Here is a 19,039-nt window from a genome sequence, read left to right as displayed (position 1 = left end):
ACCAGAAATAAATGAAAAAGAAATGAAGGCAACAGTAGCAAAGATCAATAAAACTAAAAGCTGTTTCTTTGAGAAGATAAACAAAATTGATAAACCATTAGCTAGACTCATCAAGAAAAAAAAGAAGACTCAAATCAATCGAATTAGAAATGAAAAAGACAAAGTAACAACTGACACTGCAGAAACACAAAGGATCATGAGAGATTACTACAAGCAACTATATGCCAATAAAATGGACAACCTGGAAGAAATGGACAGATTCTTAGAAAAGCACAACCTTCTGAGACTGAACCAGGAAGAAGTAGAAAATATAAACAGACCAATCACAAGCACTGAAATTGAGACTGTGATTAAAAATCTTCCAACAAACAAAAGCCCAGGGCCAGATGCCTTCACAGGTGAATTCTATCAAACATTTAGAGAAGAGCTAACACCTATCCTTCTCAAACTCTTCCAAAATATAACAGAGGGAGGAACACTCCCAAACTCATTCTACAAGGCCACCATCACCCCCTGATACAACCAGACAAAGATGTCACAAAGAAAGAAGACTACAGGCCAGTATCACTGATGAACATAGATGCAAAAATCCTCAACAAAGTACTAGCAAACAGAATCCAACAGCACATTAAAAGGATCATACACCATGATCAAGTGGGGTTTATCCCAGGAATGCAAGGATTCTTCAATATACGCAAATCAATGTGATAAACCATATTAGCAAATTGACAGAGAAAAACCATATGATCATCTCAATAGATGCAGAAAAAGGGTTTTACAAAATTCAACACCCGTTTATGATAAAACCCAGAAAGTAGGCATAGAGGGAACTTATCTCAACATAATAAAGGCCATATATGACAAACCCACAGCCAACATCATTCTCAGTGGTGAAAAACTGAAACCATTTCCACTAAGATCAGGAACAAGACAAGGTTGCCCACTCACAGCACTATTATTCAACATAGTTTTGGAAGTTTTAGCCACAGCAATGAGAGAAGAAAAAGAAATAAAAGGAATCCAAATCAGCAAAGACGTAAACTGTCACTGTTTGCAGATGACTTGATACTATACATAGAGAATCCTAAAGACGCTACCAGAAAGCTACTAGAGCTAATCAATTAATTTGGTAAAGTAGCAGGATACAAAATTAATGCACAGAAATCTCTTGCATTCCTATACACTAATGATGAAAAATCTGAACAAGAAATTAAGGAAATGCTCCCATTTACCATTGCAACAAAAAGAATAAAATACCTAGGAATAAACCTATCTAAGGAGACAAAAGACCTGTATGCAGAAAACTATAAGATACTGATGAAAGAAATTAAAGACAATACAAACAGATGGAGAGATATACATGTTCTTGGTTTGGAAGAATCAACATTGTGAAAATGACTATACTACCCAAAGCAGTCTACAGATTCAATGCAATCCCTATCAAACTACCAATGGCATTTTTCACAGAACTAGAACAAAAAATTTCACAATTTGTATGGAAACACAAAAGACCACGAATAGCCAAAGCAATCTTGAGAAAGAAAAATGGAGCTGGTAGAATCAGGCTCCCAGACTTCAGACTATACTACAAAGCTACAGTAATTGAGATAGTATGGTACTGGCACAAAAACAGAAATCTAGATCAATGGAGCAGGATAGAAAGCCCAGAGATAAACCCACGCACATATGGTAACCTTATTTTTGATAAAGGAGGCAAGAACATACAATGGAGAAAAGACCGCCTCTTCAATAAGTGGTGCTGGGAAAACTGGACAGCTACATGTAAAAGAATGAAATTAGAACACTCCCTAACACCATACACAAAAATAAACTCAAAATGGACTAAAGACCTAAATGTAAGGCCAGACACTATAAAACTCTAAGGGGAAAACATAAGCAGAACACTCTGACATAAATCACAGCAAGATCCTTTTTGACCCAGCTCCTAGAGAAATGGAAATGAAAACTAAAATAAACAAATGGGACCTAATGAAACTTAAAAGCTTTTGCACAGCAAAGGAAACCATAAACAAGATGAAAAGACAGCCCTCAGAATGGGAGAAAATATTTGCCTATATTTTGAAGCAACCGACAAAGGATTAATCTCCAAAATTTACAAGCAGCCCATGCAGCTGAATATCAAAAAAACAACCCAATCCAAAAATGAGCAGGAGACCTAAATAGACATTTCTCCAAAGAAGATATACAGATTGCCAACAAACACATGAAAGAACACTCAGCATCACTAATCATTAGAGAAATGCAGATCAAAACTACAATGAGGTATCACCTCACACCAGTCAGAATGGCCATCATCAAAAAAATCTACAAACAATAAATGCTGGAGAGGATGTGGAGAAAAGGGAACACTCTTGCATTGTTGGTGGGAACGTAAATTGATATAGCCACTATGGAGAACTGTATGGAGGTTCCTTAAAGTGCTAAAAATAGTACTACCATAAGACACAGGCATCCCACTACTGGGCATATACCCTGAGAACACGATAATTCAAAAAGAGTCATGGACCACAATGTTCATTGCAGCTTTATTTACAATAGCCAGGACGTGGAAGCAACCTAAGTGTCCATCAACAGATGAATGGATAAAGAAGATGTGGCACATATAACAGTGGAATATTACTCAGCCATAAAATGAAACGAAATTGAGTTATTTGTAGTGAGGTGGATGGACCTAGAGTCTGTCATACAGAGTGAAGTAAGTCAGAAAGAGAAAAACAAATACTGTATGCTAACACATATACGTGGAATCTAAAAAAAAAAAATGGTTATGAAGAACCTAGGGGCAGGACAGGAATAAAGATGCAGACATAGAGAATGGACTTGAGGACGTGGGGAGGGGGAAGGGTAAGCTGGGACGAAGTGAGAGAGTGACATGGGCATATATACACTACCAAATGTAAAATAGATAGCTAGTGGGAAGCAGCCACATAGCACAGGGAGATCAGCTTGGAGCTTTGTGACTACCTAGGGGGTGGGATAGGGAGGGTGGGAGGGAGATGCAAGAGGGAGGAGATATGGGGATATATGTTTATGTATAGCTGATTCACTTTGTTATAAAACAGAAACTAACACACCATTGTAAAGCAATTATACTCTAATAAAGATGTTAGAAAAAGAAGAAGATTAAAGGTGGTAAAGACAATATAAAATTAAACATTTTAATACTGAAAAAAAAAAAAAGTGGCAGCCCCGAGTGGGACCCAGGCTTTGTGACTTTAGGGACCACACGAGTGACCTCTAAGGTCTCTAAAGGCAGCTGTATCACTGACCAAAGGACAAAAGCTGCTTGAGTTCAGCGCAGCAGCAGCCCTCTGGCGAGGAGGGACATGTGTGCACGCAGCTGTGGATGGAAGATGTGTCAGAGGTCCTGGATGGGGAGAGGGACAGGCTTGAGCCAGAGTGGGGGTTAGGTTTCTGGGTGTATTCTGGAAATCCAGAGAAGAGCCCATTTTCTTAGAGTTGGGAGAATTTCGTTCAATTCCGGGCAGACTGTGTTGTACCAGGGCCCATGGTGACTTGATATAAGAGGCAGGAATGATTGAATGGCTGATCTAATGCCACGTCACTAGACACTTCTATGATCACATCCCTTGGACAATAAAGAATTTTTTAAAATTTTGCATCACCCAGACAAAATCACAACTTCAAAACAAACAAAACAGAAGCATGAGAATGAGAGGAAGCAGGGGAGAGCTTTGATATTAATAAATTTTCAAACTGTTGGAGCGTCGGGTATTAGATCCCATCAGACATGGAACATTATTCAACTAAATAAAAGGGAATGTTCTCTCTAGTTTTCTGGAACTGGGAGATGGATCTTCTCTCAGTCCTGAGGCTGCAGTTTTGTGTCTCTAATGAGGTGTAAGAATAGATGTGATGCATTTGCTTAGCGGCTGCTACAGTTATCACTTTGGGGCTTGTTTACTCACTAAGTGCTTCACCGCAAATGGCAGATTTGTAAGGGACTCCCGCCCTTTGGAGTTCTTACTGTGTCCATTGATCAATGGAAATCCTGGGTATCCAGAGCCCCCAGCAGTGTCATCAGGGCTCTTCTGGCTCTCCTGTGTCTATCCAGGACAGGGTACATTGGTTTCTTACCTTTTCCATTTGTTGACTTCTCCAGTAAAGGATTTTTTGACCATCAGAAAGATCTGAAGGCCCCCGTGACCCAACCTCTGGGTTCTCTGCAGGGGACAGACCAAAGGCTGGTCATTCCAGGGTTCTCAGTGGTACCAACTGAATCGTGAGATCCTATTGGTTTGAACGAGGCTTCAAGGCTGATTTTTAGGAGGAACTTTATGAGAACCAGGTCAGGAAGGATCCAGATGAAGAATCCAAGGAAGGAATTTGGATAAAAGGCCAAATGTAATTTGAAAATTGCATCTTTGCTTTTACCTATACAGTTCGAATTACCTTAGACCAGTGGTTCTCAAACTTGAGTATGTATCAGAATCACCTGGGGGGCTGTTAAAACTCTTGCTGGGCCCACCCTCAGAGTTTTTAATTCCTTAGGTCCAAGGAAGGCATTAACATTTGCATTTTCAACAAGTTCCGTGGTGATTCTGATGTGGCCTCTGGTCCAGGGGCCACACCTTGAGAACCAGTACATTAGACCATCGACTCTTAGAGCTTAAGTGGATCTCAGAGTTACTCTGTATTAGTCTCTTAGTTTAACTGGTAAGGAAACTAAGTCCAGAGAGATTGCTTTGCCAGTGACAAACAGCAGGTTAATGTCAGGTGGGGGACGAAATCCTAGTCACCAAATCCTTCCTGCTCTATTGCATTGCCTCTCCTCTTTTGAGTCTTCTTGTGTTGTGTTTCCATGGATGTGCATGTTGATTGTTCTGATCTAGGCTGTAAACTCGAGAACACTTGCTATTTGCTTTAGTGCAGGCATCCCTCTTTTTATTGTGCTTCACAGACACTGGGGTTTTTTGTTTTTGTCTTTTTTACAAATTGAAGGTTTGCAGCAGCCCTGCATTGTCGGATGATGGTTAGCATTTTTTAGCAATAACATATTTTTAAATTAAGGTATGTACCTTGTTTTTTAGACATAATGCTATTGCACATACAGTGGACTACAGTATAGCATAAACATCACTTTTATGTGTACTGGGAAACAAAAGCATTCCTGTGAGTTGCTTTATCTGGTATTTGCTTCATCGTGGTGGTGTGGAACTGAAGCCACGCTATTTCTGAGGTGTGCCTGTAGAGTCGAAGAGGTAACACACCTGGTTTTAGAGTCGTACTGACCAGGCTGTGAATCCTGGCTTTGCTACTCTGTAGCTGGGTGACCCTGGGCAAGTTATTCACCTTCTCCAAGATTCAGTTTCTCATCTGAAACATGAGACTAATTGTGGTAGAGGTCGAATAATGACCCCCAAAGGTGTTCACACCCTAATCTCGGGAACATGTGAATGGGTTATGTTACGTGGCAGGGAGGAGTCAAGGTTGCTAACCAGCTGAATTTAAGTTCAATTTAAGAGATTATTCTGGATTATCTGGGTGGGGCCCAATGTAATCACAAGGGTCCTTCAAATGTGGAAGAAGGAGGCAGAAGAGTTGGTGTCGCAAAGAAAACATGATCAGACATTTCTGGTTTTGAGGTTGGAAGGGTCCACAAGCCAAGGAATGCAGGCGATCTCTAGAAGCTGGGAAAAGCAAGGAAACAGAAGCGATGCATCTCCAGAAGGAATGCAGCCATGTGGACACCTTCATTTTGGCCCAATGAGACCGATTTCAGACTTCTGACCTCCAGATAATCAATTGTCTTGTTTTAAGCCACTGAGCTTGTGGCTAGTTGTCCCAGTAGCCCCAGGAAACACATGCAGTCACCATGTGTGCTCACAGGATTGCTTGAGTTTAAAGGAGACCAAGGGTGTAAGACACCAGCACGGGAGTGAGGACTGAGCGCTGCACAAGGCCATTGCTCCAGCAACCTGCTGTCCACAGCGCTCACTTTTCAATTCCAAGAAGCGCTTTGGCGTAACCGGGAGCAGGAATCCTGCCAAGGCGAATCCATCAAGAAAGTGGGTCTCCGATCGGCTTCACCGAGGAAGGGAGTGGATGGTTTCCGAACACGTGTCCGCTTTACACACACCACTGTCTGTTTCTGACGTCTTATCAGGTAAAGGTCAGTGGAATTATGAATGGGGTTTGTGCTGTGCGCGACAGTGATTATTAATTCGGGGTTTCAGGTAATTTTCAGACTGCGCTGCAGTAACGTGTCTTCTGACGTTTCCCCTTGTGTATTTATCCTACAGCCAGAACTGTGTCGATGCGTACCCCACCTTCCTTGTCACGCTCTGGAGCGCCGGGCTCCTCTGCAGCCAAGGTAACCCAGGCTTCTCCTTGTGTGTTCTCTTTCTGAAACGTGATGCATCACCAGGAGCTTCGAGTGCAGGCTTTTTGATGAAAAGGCTTTGCCTGCCCTCCAGCTCCAATCCATGAAGCCCTGGAGAGGCGAGACCCTCCGGAGGCTGTGTTTCAGCGGGCGGGGTGCCCGCGCGGAGCCCTGCGGTAATGCATCGCTAATGCTGGCCCCCTGGTGGCTGGTGGAGAGTGGCTGCGCTGACAAGGGTGGTTTAAGGCTAAATGTGACTCAGAATCCTTAAGCAGTGTTAGCTCAGATGCAAGGGCATTCTAAATGAGAGCGCCCGAGGGGTCTATTCTGGGCCAGCTGTCACTTGGCTGTCCTGCCAATCGGCTTCTGCATGGTGGTCCTTCTTCGGTCCAGGTCTCCAGCCTCTCCGGTTCTTAGCAGCCCACGGTCTTGACTTTAGCACGTTGACACCCAGAGTTGATTTAAAATTAAATGGAAACCTGAGTGGTGGTTATTTTTTTTTTTTCCTTTTTGGCCGTGCCACGCGGCCTGTGGGCTCTAGTTCCCAGACCAGGGATCGAACCCGCGCCCCCTTCATTGGAAGCACAGAGTCTTCCACTGGACCGCCAGGGAAGTCCCTGTGTGGTATTTTTGGTCCCCTTTGGAGACTGGCCCTCTGTCTGGTGAAGGCTCGGCATGACCTGGCCGGCTTCCATGCTGTGGCCCAGTGGTGCATGAGAAAAGGCCACTAGTGTCCTCTGATAAATGATTTCATCCTTATTGCCTTCACTCATTCTATAAAGTAGGTAAAGTGGATGTTATTTCCCACTGTTACCTTTGAGGACCCTTTGGTTCAGGGACATAAAGTGACTTTTTCAAGGTTGCTCAGCTGGTGAATAACAGAGCCAGGATGGGAGCTCAGGTCTTTCAGGCTAAATCCTGGATTTTTCACAAGTATCCTCCTACTTTATTTATTTCCATAAAAATATACATTGAACACCTACTATGTGCCAAGCCCTGTCCCTGGATACACAGCGATAAATAAAACAGAGATGGTGGTGAAGCACACAGCAGTTGGCGAGATGGACCATAGAAAATAAATGAATGGATAAATTTTTGCCAAGAGTGAGACATGCCATGAAGGAAAAGAATAAGGTGCAGTGAGAGAGAAGAGAGGTGAGGGATGGTAGCAGAAACCACTTCAGGAATATCATGTGCGCTGTAAGGCTGTCAGTAAGCTCACTCTTTCTTTCCCACTTATTTCCTCAGTTAAATAAGAAACATGTCTGACATCACTTGAAAAATCAAGTCAAACTACACTTAGAGTAGGAGTGATGCTTCCTTTTATGTCTTAGACGCTACTTGATACAGGTGAATCTGGAGTTGTTCTGGTTAGTTAAATACAAAGGGAGTTGGAAGGGGTTTCAGGGTGCTGGAAATATGCATTTTCTGCCAAAACAAGTGTTGGCATTGCTGGGAGACAGAAGTGTCAGTCACCCCTGTTCAATAATCATCACTTCCTATGAATATGGTAGATTGTAGAATTTTTTAGGTGAAAGGAGCCCCAGCCCAAACCCATCACTTTACAGAGCAGGAACCCAAACCCCAGGGGAACTTGCTCAAACCTGAGAATTTTAGACCCTGGATTTGCATCCACGACACCTCTCCTGGTGTTCCAAGCAGCCCAGGTCCAAACCAGAGGTGGGCGCCATTCCCTGCATATGGGCAAGGAGTTCAGCCACTTTGCACCCTGGTTTCTTTTAGGTTATATTCACCTTAGCTCCCAGTGAAAGAGAGATGGGTCGGTAAGTTAGAGCAGAGCCACCCGGAAGGGACCAACCAGGAAAGACTTTGTCCAAGGCAAATTGTGAATTGTGACAATTTTGTGACCTTCAGAGAAGAGAGGATCCGAGACCAGAGTACCCGGTATGCCTCGGGCAGTACGTGACGCGTAAGAAGTGCTCGGTTAATGCACTTAATTTGGTATTTGAATAACGCTGGGGGGTTTTTCACAGAGCTTTTATACCCATACTTCTGGTTCACCTGCATATTAATTCCTGATCGGCAGGAAAGCTGTAATCAGCCCTTTGTCCAGATGTGGAATGAGTTAAGCGTTAGCTCCAGATCGTAGTAGTCCTGGTGGGGCTGGGTTTCCTAGCTCTCAGCCCCGAGTGCTCAGGCCTCCACGCGGTTGTTTGGCTGGAACGCAAAGGGCATTTCTTTCCCCAGAGATCTTTCCTGAACTGTAGCAATTGTTCAGAAAAGGTTGCGCATCGCAATTCCTGGAGGCCCACAGGTGAAGGGTGTACTTTGAAGAGAACCAGCTTCAGAGCAGGGCTGTGGGTTCAAGTCCAGCTCTCCTCCCAAACACACACACACACACACACACACACACACACACACACACACTTACAAGCTGACAGTCTTACACAAGCCCCTTGGCCATGTTTCCACATCTGGAAATAGAAAAGATGATATCAATCATGTGAAAAGGATTCAAATTAGATGAAGGGTTTGAAAAGACTTTGTAAACTACACCATGATTCCAATACAGGGTAACATGACTATTATTTTTTTTTTTTATGTGAACATAATTTTTTATTTCTCTGAGATAAATGCCCAAGTGTACAGTTGCTGTACCATATGGTAATTCCATGTTTAGTTTTGTAGGAAATTCTTGAAGTCTTTACCAGACTGTAACATTTCACATTCCCACCAGCAATATGTACCCTCATCAGTGTTTGGTGTTATCGTTATTTTTTGTCAGCCGTTCTGATAGGTGCGTAGTGATGTCTCATTATCGTTTTCATTTGTGCTTCCTTATAATGTCTAAGGAGAGTAATCTTCATGTGCTTTTTTTTTTTTTTTGCCATTTGTACATCCCCTTTGCTGAAATCCCTTTCATGTCTTTTGTTAAATTTCTAACTAGATTGTTTTGTCTTATTTTTTCTGTTGAGTTTTTTTTTTAATATCTTTATTAGAGTATAATTGCTTTACAATGGTGTGTTAGTTTCTGCTTTATAACAAAGTGAATCAGCTATACATATACATATATCCCCATGTCCCCTTCCTCTTGCCTCTCCCTCCCACCCTCCCTATCCCACCCCTCTAGGTGGTCACAAAGCACCGAACTGATCTCCCGGTGCTATGTGGCTGCTTCCCACTAGCTATTTTACATTTGGTAGTGTATATATGTCCATGCCACTCTCTCATTTCGTCCCAGCTTACCCTTCCCCCTCCCTGTGTCCTCAAGTCCATTCTCTACATCTGTGTCTTTATTCCTGTCCTGCCCCTAGGTTCTTCAGAACCATTTTTTTTGATTCCATATACATGTGTTAGCATGCGGTATTTGTTTTTCTGTTTCTGACTTACTTCACAACATGACTATTATTAAAGAGCTCAGGTTTCTTCCAGCTGCAGGCTCTTTGCTGAACTTCACATCGGCCCCAACTGGCAGAAGCTGAGGCCTCTGCTCAATTTCGTGACCAACATTGATTGCATAATGACTGTATTAATATTGGGTTAACTTAGCATGCTTTGGTGTCAGCGACGCTAACGCAAGGTGTTTTCCTTTCTCCACTTAGTTCCTGCGGCTTTTGCTGGACTGATGTACCTGGTTGTGAGGCAACAGTACTTTGTTGGCTACCTGGGGGAGAGAACGCAGAGGTAGGCCACTGGGACTGTTTAAGAACCGTGCAGGGAGTCGTACTTTTCCAGCTGGAAGAGTGATCATTCACAACAGTATTCTGTCTACCATTTAAGGCCCTGTGGGACCACTCAGGGTGGGAGGGCAGAGGCCGACTAGGACCCCTTGTCCTTTTCTCCTTGAGCTTTGCTGGTTCTGAAATACAGCTGGGGCCCTTGACTAGTTTTCCCATTTAAAAATTCCCCCACACGGTGCTGGGCTCACAAAGGATGCTTTAACGCATTCTTTGCAACCCCACACCCTCTACTCCCACCCTACAGAGTCTGGGGCTTGAATGACGGCCTCTGTCTGGCTTCCCAAAGCCTCCAGTGAGTGAAACAATTCATTGTTTGCCTAGAGAAACGAGAACTAAAGCTTGCACCTTGTGATGAGTTCCCTTGAGTAACAGATCATCCGGGGACCAGTGGAAAGAACGTTGAGGAAGTAAGATGCACTAGCAGGCATCAGACGGAGCCAGTGGATAGAGTCACCACTGCGCTGCTTACAGATGTCGCCCAAAGCGGCAATTGTACTTTCCCTAGACCTGGGTTGGGAAGGCTGGATTTTAGTAAAATAAATGATAATACTGGAAGAAGAAATGTTTGAGTTACAATTTCCACCAGTTCCTGAGCGATCAGAATTCCTGATGGGCTCTGAAGGCTGGGAAGATGCTCTGGGAGCTCCGCCCACACGCTGACCCCAGCCTCCGGCTCCATGTCTCTCCCTTGTCTGGCTTCACTTCTCTCTGTCTCTCACCATAGCGCCCCCTCTAGTGGATAAGGGACTCTCCGTTCAGAGAGCCTCCTTCAGCGGTGACAAAGGCAGTGCCATCCCAGAAGGTCACCAGGTGAAAGCACTGCTTCTGGGGAGCCCGGGGGCCTGTGAAGCTGAGTGATTTCCGGTGGTTGGATGGTCAGCTGCAGCCGGAGAGGAATGGTGGTGCCCCCAGCAAGTCTCCTCCAAGCTCACCTCCCCCTCATTCCTCTCTAGCGGCGTTTTTGTTTATCCTCTAAAACCACAACTCCATTACCTCTCACATCCTTATCAACGCTGTCCTCAGTGATATTCTTTATTCTTCTTTATCCTGGAAAACCGCTATTCTGCCTTTCCCCAGAGTCGAAGGGGGCAGAATAACTATCAATGAAATGAGGGCCTCTGCTCTCCCGACTGGCTCCCCCGAAGCCCCGTCTTCCTCCCCCAAAGTCCCAGGAATTCAGCCCAGTCACTGGTCTCCTCTTTATCCGTCACCACTTGCCTGAGATCTTAAAGTTGCTTTAATTTTTAAATTGTTTTGGCCACGCTGCGTGGCTTGCGGGATCTTAGTTCCCCGACCAGGGATCGAACCCGGGGCCACGGCAGTGAAAGCACGGAGTCCTAACCACTGGACCACCAGGGAATTCCCTTACAGTTGCTTTAATTCCAAGACACTCTGTGGGACATGACAAAATATGTCCGCTTACCCACAGGCTCTTTTCATTTCAAAGGTAGTCACTACTAGGGAATGAACAAGAATAAACAACAGGATAATAGACTTAAAAATGGACACGTCTCTGGACCTCATTGAAATGAGGCCTGTGCTCTTAAATCCCTCCCTGGTCTCCCCCATCAGGTGGTAGGAAGAAGATCCCATCGCCCCTTAGCCCACTGTCTGTGCCAGTGCTGGACCCTTCTCACCACCCCTGCATATGCATTACTGATCATGGTGCTCCTTCCCGCCGAGATCTAGCACGGCCTCACAATACTTTCTCAACACAGTGTTCTGGGCAGTTGTCATCAGCAGGAATGATACACACATGAAGTGTCTGATCCTAATTTAGACCAAAATATAGCCTGAGGGCCTCTGTGGTCATGTCAAGGGGATTTTTTTTTTTGCTGTGCCGTGGGGCATGCGGGATCTTAGTTTCCTGACCAGCGATCGAACCCATGCCCCCTGCATTGGGAGCGCAGAGTCTTAACTGCTGGGCTGCCAGCGAAGTCCCCAGGTCAAGGGGATTTTTAATTCTGCCTTCTAGAAACTACTTGCTAATCCCTCTTCTGTTGTAGACTCCTCTCCTTCCCCGGTCCTTCTGTCCCTGGGCTGTGTCACCCTTGGACTCTGCAGATGCCTTAATGCCCTCCAGACCTGCTTTAGTTCTTGGCCTCACCAGCACACAGAGGTTACTGCTCAGTGAGATCCTTCCCCAGAACTTTCTCCCTTGGGCTCTAGATCATCTTTTGGCTCTGACCCCTGCAGAAGTTCCAGTGTCATTTTTGGTCCAGTGGGTGGGTAAGTCACTCCTTGATGTATCTCCCTCACCAAAGCTTCGCCTTCCGGCTTCAGGCTGCCCTGCAAGAATTTTACATCTGTCTCCTTTACTCCTCCTAGAAGTTATGGCTCTTATTCTCAGTCCTTCTCCTTACACGGTGACCCCTTTCTCCCTGCCCTGATTAGGTCGTCAGTAGCATCCTTAATGACACTGCAGTGTAGGGTGAATTTTAGTTTCTTCCCCTTTCATTCTGAGCTACTATCTGGGCCCAAACTCAATGGCAGTTGGCCTGATGTTACAAGACTCTCTGCCTTTTACCACCTGCCTTGCATCTAGGCTGCTCTGTCTGCTTGTCCCTCAGAGCCCTGTTCCCTGTTGGAGCTCCCACTAAGTTCCTCTTTGCAATTTGAAGTTCTCAGCTCAGAGCTGGTTGGGCAAAGATTGGCTGCGACTCGAGGCCTGTCAATTTGGGTTACCCAAGCTCACCTTCTCCTCATAGCCCACGCCCCCCTCGTTCACTCAGCATCATCCAGGACCTTTACTGACCACCTGCTCTGAGCAGGTACTGTGTCAGTTGTGAGGTGATAACAGTAAACATGGCAGAGACCTGGGAATCTCCCAGAGTCAGGGGCACTGTGCAAGACCCCAAATATTGAGCTTACAGAAATGATAATGGACACAGTTTTCAAAAGCCCATCTCCAAGCTTGAGACTTAAAAATGCAGTGAATGAAGGGCTGGACGGGGGGGCCCCCCCGTTCACACGTAGCCCTGCACGTGACAGCGTGCTGAGTTCTTGTCTGGGAAGAGTTAAAGCACCATAGACCCATCTCCTTAGGGGAGCTATGCCTCGAATCCTCAGAAACTTCCTACCCACATCAAGAACACCACTGTTTCATCAGGAGGTACTCCCGTTTCATCCTTCACCACAGATTTATCTTGAGCAGGTTCTGAAATAGCTTCACAAATCACTTTTCCTTGTTTCTGTAATGAGCATATGGTGGCCTCATTCATGTGATAAATCTGAGTCACTACAATATTTGACTTTTAACAATTTAATTTCTCTGAAGCCTCTATTCTCTGGCTGAAAAATAGACTCGTTTATTTTCTTTTCAGTTTCTTATCAGCATTAGCAGGTAATTCTCTGTATTTGTCTTTGAGGACAAAGTGCCACAGACTGGGGGGCTTAAACAACTGAAACGCATTTTCTCACAGTTCTGGAGGCTGGAAGTCCAAGACGAAGATGTCAGGGGCGTTGGTTTCCTCTGAGGCCTCTCTCCTTGGCTTGCAGACGGCCGTCTTCTCCCTTTGTCCTCAGTGGTCTTCCCTCTGGGCATGTCTGTGTCTTCACCTCTTTTTATAAGAACACCAGTTATGGTGAGTTAGGGTCCACCCCAGTGACCTCATTTGACCTTAATTACCTCTCTTTAAAGACCCTCTTTCTAAATAGTCATTCTGCGGTACTGGGGTTTAGGAACTTCAACACGTGAATGCGGGGGATACAATTCAGCTCGCTTTTCTTTTGGGACCAAACTTTTTTTTCCCCAACAAAGAGCTAGAATGTGTCACTTCCTGAGCAGGACCGTGAACAGGAAACCAAAGACAGAGGAACACAGCCAGCTAAAAAGAAGCAGGGTGCTGGCCGCGGGCAATGCCTCCCAGACTTTACTGGGCCCGGGAGTCACAGAGGGAGCTCGTCAGTGGCACAGATTCTGACCCAGTGGATCTGGGGAGGGACCTGGGATTCTGCATTTCCAACAGGTGTCTGTGCTGCTGGTGCACGGGACACTGTGGGCAGCGAGGACGTTCATGCTCAACCGTGGAATGATTTTCAAATTCTCGACACAGGAATGTTAGGAGATGCATTATGAACCTTTGAGGTCCCTTTCAAAAAGATAAAATTTCTAACGTCGAGCCTATGGATGCCACATTCTGCTCTCTGATTGTAGCAAACAAGGGCCAAGCAGCATTAAGGCGTCTGTTTAGCTGAGCTGGCTGATCTCGGGGAGCACTCCTGATTGCCACAGGGGCCCCTCGCCGGGGTCTTTACTAACAGCCTTAGAGACTCACTTGGCTGGTCCAAATGTGCCGGTGCTGCACAGATGGACCAGCCACAGCCATCATAGGAGGATGCTGCAGGGGAGAGAGGAAGCCAGGGCAGCCCCTATGCACAGCTAGGTGGTCACATGTTGCTGGGGAGACGCCTCCTGACCCCAGCTGATGCTCTGTCTAAACGGCTTAGGATTTTGAGCCTCTGAGAGAAGGCGAGGAAAAGTCTCCCTCCCCTGATTCACTTAAATTGTAAGGGCATGCCTTCCAGTGCTGGGGGTTGGCTCTCATGAGTGCGAACATGAGTTATTCCCAGGCAGCCTCAGGAGACTAGATCGAGCCCTCAGACGCCAAAGCACCGCTTAGATTCCACCAGCCTTCTTGGCTCATTTAAACCATCCTTCTCACATAGAGGCCCTGAAAGTCCTGCATTCTACACGTTGGCCAGCACAGCTCCTACAGGTGCTCCTGGAGAGGGTCTTAGGCAGCCCATGGGTTCCTAGTCCCCGGTCAGAACCCCGCTGACCAGCAGAAGCCACCACCCTCATGCCATCCAGGAGCTGGCGTTGCGATGGCACTGAGAAGCCGGAGAGCAGAGCCCTAATGGTGATGGGTTTGAGGCTCTCTTAGCTTGGTTTTGAAATAGATTCAATGACTAATAGTAGCTAAGACACTTCCACCCTTCATATAAAGTAAATGGAGCATTCTTGAGTAAAAGGAGCTGTAATTTAAACCCCATGTACCTCAAAGTGATAACATTTTTTGTTAAATTGGTATCATTTGTGCTGCTTCTACAGTTTTCTCTTTCCTTTTTTTCCCAGCACACGTGGCTACATATTTGGGAAACGCATCATCCTGTTCCTGTTTCTCATGTCCCTGGCTGGGATACTCAACTATTTCCTCATCCTCCTTTTCGGAAGTGACTTTGAAAACTACATGAAGACAATCGCCACCACCATCTCCCCCCTCCTTCTCATCCCCTAACTGAATTCCAGGTGGGTGTGCTCAGCTAATCAATACCTAGAAGCCGTCATAACTCAACCCTTTAAACGATGCTGTAAATCTGCTGACCCTCTGGGCTTTGCAGCTTGAGTGAACCTCACTTTTCCCGGAAGAGAATATCTTCATGTCAGCTCCGCCCTGGAACATGATGGTGGTACCAGATTTGCTCTTCAGATCCCGTCTGTGTGTTTCTTACTTATCCTGCTTTCCGAAGATGTTTTGTGACCCGATTTATGTTTTCCTAAAATAAAATGCAGACACATATGCGAGGCTGGTGGTTGAGTTTTACGTGGGTAAATTGCTACAGTTGAATAACTGCGTTGTTTTCCTTGACCTTAATGATGATGATAAAAAAATACGCTGTCTTCACACACACACACACACACACACACACACACACACACACACACACACCCACACACACACACACCTGGAAGGTCACCAGTGGTCAAGTGTGATTATCTCTGGGTGAAGAGATTTGGAGTAAGTGTTAATCTCTTATTTATATTTTCATGTATTATTTGAAAATTTTTAAGTGGCAAAAAAATACCACTAAACAAAGAAAGAGACAGGACACAACTGAAGACTGCCTTTTCCGGGTTGGTCTGGTGTTGCCCCTGACCCCCAGCATAGCACCCTGTGCGCGTCTCAACCGCAGCAAATCCATATCGCAATGTCAAGGTTTTTTAGTATGTGCCACCCATCCCCACTAAATCATCAGCTCTTGAATGTCCCTATTTATTTTGCTTTTCCTGTGCCAAGCTTAGAGGCTGGCACATAGCAGGCACCCAATGGCTCAGACTATTTGGGAACTCAAAAAAACGTCCTGTACAGTGATGTATTGTAGGGGACAGTAGGCGTGAGTCGTATGAGATCAAGATTTTTTTCTAACAGTTTTAATGAGATAAATAAATTGGGGATAAATGCAAAAACAAACAAACAATCCTTCCTATGGACAAACAGACTTCCTTAAGAACCTTTTGTTTCCTTAAGAACCTTTTGTTGAATGTGTGCCCCCTACCCACACCCCATGAGAACTAGGTTGGTACCTTTATGTGCTAGCATCGTGCCCAGCACTCTTTGTATCATTCAGTTTAAAATGTGCTGTAACTCAGTGTCAGAGCCTAAGATGATGCCAGACCCATCGTAGGGGTCCCCAAATATTAGTAGAACAAATGAATAAGTAAGTGCATGAGTTCATGAGTCACTGGCTGGTAATACTTAATAAAGTATGTGTGTTGAGCCATTTCCTGTATCAGGTACAGATTCGTAGTGGTCCAACCACTGTCACACCTGCTGTCCCTTGACAAAAAAAGCACAATTTGGAAGACAGCAGGGTGTGCTCAGGAGTCTAGGACACCCAGTGGAGAGAAGCCAGCTCATCGAGACCGAGCTCTCAGTTGGGGTGACCAGCAGTAGATGAGTTCCCGTTACCCCCAGCTGAGTTGCATCATGGTCACCATCGCAGGGAGGATGAGGCTGGACGGGGGCCAACCCTCCCCCCGGCTCTCTCCTGTTGGGAGCAGAGTGGACGGAGACGTGGAGTCTGGCCTCAGTGATGTCTGCATCAATGTGTTGCATGTGTGACGCTCAAGGCAAGCAGGTCTCTCAATTCACGGGAACAGTCCTCACGGGGTCATGGTTTCCTAGCCTGTCTGAGGGTCCAGGCTGAAGACTCCACATCCAGCAGGAGCCAGTCGCCTCGGTGGAGTTGCTTCTGCTCTCAGCTCTCGGGGCGGGAGCAGGACTCAGTATCCTAGCCGGGCCTTTCTTTTCATCTTGGTGACAGGAAAGGTCACGGCAAGCTGCAGGATGCAAGTGGCCCCTGCGCCTACCTCAGCCTCGGTTGGTTCAGAGGATGGTAGGGTGAGAAATCATCCCAGTTTGCCTGGGACCAAGGGCTTTCCTGGAAGGTGGGGCTTTTGTTTCTAAAACTGGGATAGTCCTGGGAAACCAAGAAGAGTCGGTCACCCTAAGGGTGGGCTAGGCCAGAATATGCCCAGTGGAGCCTGGGGGCACCTTAGCTCCCAGAGGCCAAACTGGCCATGGGGCCTGCAGCGGGCAGGAGAGGAAGCAATGTGGTGGCCCATCAGAGGAGGCTCTGCAGGCCGTGGCCTGGGCAGGCCGGGCAGGGCGGAGGCGCCAGGGGGATGAGACGCGGGTAGAGCAGCCTTCCTCCACATTGTGAAGAAGGGGCGCTCAGGCGCAGAGCTCCTGCGTGAGGGACCCCGCCCCTAATAGGAGGCAGCGTTGCGCGGTGACCAAACTCTCTGCAGAGTTCCGGCCTCGGCTGGACCCCTGCTCTGTCACGTCCTCAGTTCTGTGCTGTCTTCCCAAGCCTCAGCTTTTGCATGTGCTAAACTGGGCTAATAACAGTGCCAGCTTTACGGGGTGTTGTGAGGAATAATGAGATAAAGCAATTGAATAAGTTTACCACATAATAAGTGCTGACGATTATTGTTGTTATGTTCATTATTGCTATCTTACTGCATTCGTTTTCTGTTGCTGCAGAACGAAATCCCACACACTTCGACGTTTAAAGTCAAGTGCATTGACTATCACAGGCGTCGCGCTGCCGGCTCTAACGCAGTGCGCTCCTCCCAGACTGCTCCGGGGCTCCCTCCATCCTTTCATTCAGTGTCTGTGGTCGTCTCTTCCCAGAGCCCCCAAGACCACAGCACTGCGCCTGCATAGAAGCCCATCCCTCCTCCGCCTCACCCCCTGTCCTGCTGCCTTCCCGCTTTTCTTGTCCGTACCCATCACCACCAGAAATCAGACCACTTACTTACCCCTTCCCTGGTTTATTCTTTGCCTCCTCCACTGGAATGTAAGCTTCCAAAGGGCAGGGACACTGCCTCTATTGTTTATTGCTCTACCCCAGAGCAATAAATACCCCAGAGCAACACCCCTATTGTTTTTTGGTTTTTGTTTTTGTTTTTTCTTTGCTGTAGGCGGGCCTGTCACTGTTGTGGCCTCTCCCATTGCAGAGCACAGGCTCCGGATGCGCAGGCTCAGCGGCCATGGCTCACGGGCCCAGCCGCTCCGCGGCATGTGGGATCTTCCCGGACCAGGGCACGAACCGGCGTCCCCTGCATCGGCAGGCGGACTCTCAACCACTGCGCCACCAGGGAAGCGCCCCCCCCCCCCATTGTTTATTGCCAAGAACAGTGCTGGAGCATGATCAGTGCTCAAGAGACGCTTGTGAGCCAATAACAGAATAGACTGGGTGGTGAGGTTGTATCTCCTGGTTTATATGATGTGTGGTGGTGAGACAGGCCTGGGACCTGGACCCTTTGCTGCGGTGCTGCAGTGCTTGCACGTGGACACACCTCTCCTCGAGCTACAAAATAGAGAGAAACTGTATGGGACTAAAAATAACTGTGTGCATGCGCAGTTGGGGCAAATTCTGGACCCAGAAGATACAGAGACCAAAAAAACAAACAAACCCAACCGCCACTTTTGAAGAGCCCGGAGCAAAAGCAGGGTATTGAGCCTTCCCCCTGCACACAACACCATCTAAGGGGTGGGCAAACTCCCTAAGCCACCCTTCCGGCCCGACCCCTGGACACACCTCACTCTCACCCCCTGTAAGAAACAAGCCTGCCCCGCCTCGGGAACGAACAAGCAAGGGAACCTGTTGTTTGTTCTCCCTCCCCGCTGCTGCAGCAGGGGCCCCGGTAAAGCCTTGCCTGAATTTCTTGTCTGGCCTCTAGTCA

The 19,039-nt window shown here is 46.6% G+C and overlaps 1 protein-coding gene across 2 annotated transcripts in view; it reads left to right on the top strand.

Annotated features, from left to right (window-relative positions):
* ALOX5AP (arachidonate 5-lipoxygenase activating protein) overlaps nt 1-15,586 on the top strand; it is a 30,653-nt gene extending 15,067 nt beyond the window's left edge. The window contains exons 3-6 of one of the 2 annotated variants that reach the window (XM_029210272.1): nt 6,285-6,355; nt 9,928-10,009; nt 15,143-15,316; nt 15,409-15,576. In XM_029210272.1, the coding sequence (XP_029066105.1) occupies nt 6,285-6,355; nt 9,928-10,009; nt 15,143-15,305 (316 nt within the window). In that variant the 3' untranslated portion in view covers nt 15,306-15,316; nt 15,409-15,576. Of the gene's footprint in view, nt 1-6,284; nt 6,356-9,927; nt 10,010-15,142 lie in introns of both variants that reach the window. The other variant, XM_029210271.1, reaches the window with a different exon arrangement.
* The last annotated feature ends 3,453 nt before the right edge of the window (nt 15,587-19,039 follow it).

This window comes from Monodon monoceros, unplaced genomic scaffold, assembly GCF_005190385.1.
Source record: "Monodon monoceros isolate NGI ecotype Baffin Bay Population unplaced genomic scaffold, NGI_Narwhal_1 Super_Scaffold_8, whole genome shotgun sequence".
NCBI classification, from domain to species: Eukaryota; Metazoa; Chordata; class Mammalia; order Artiodactyla; family Monodontidae; genus Monodon; species Monodon monoceros.
This window is presented reverse-complemented; position numbering and strand designations above follow the sequence as displayed.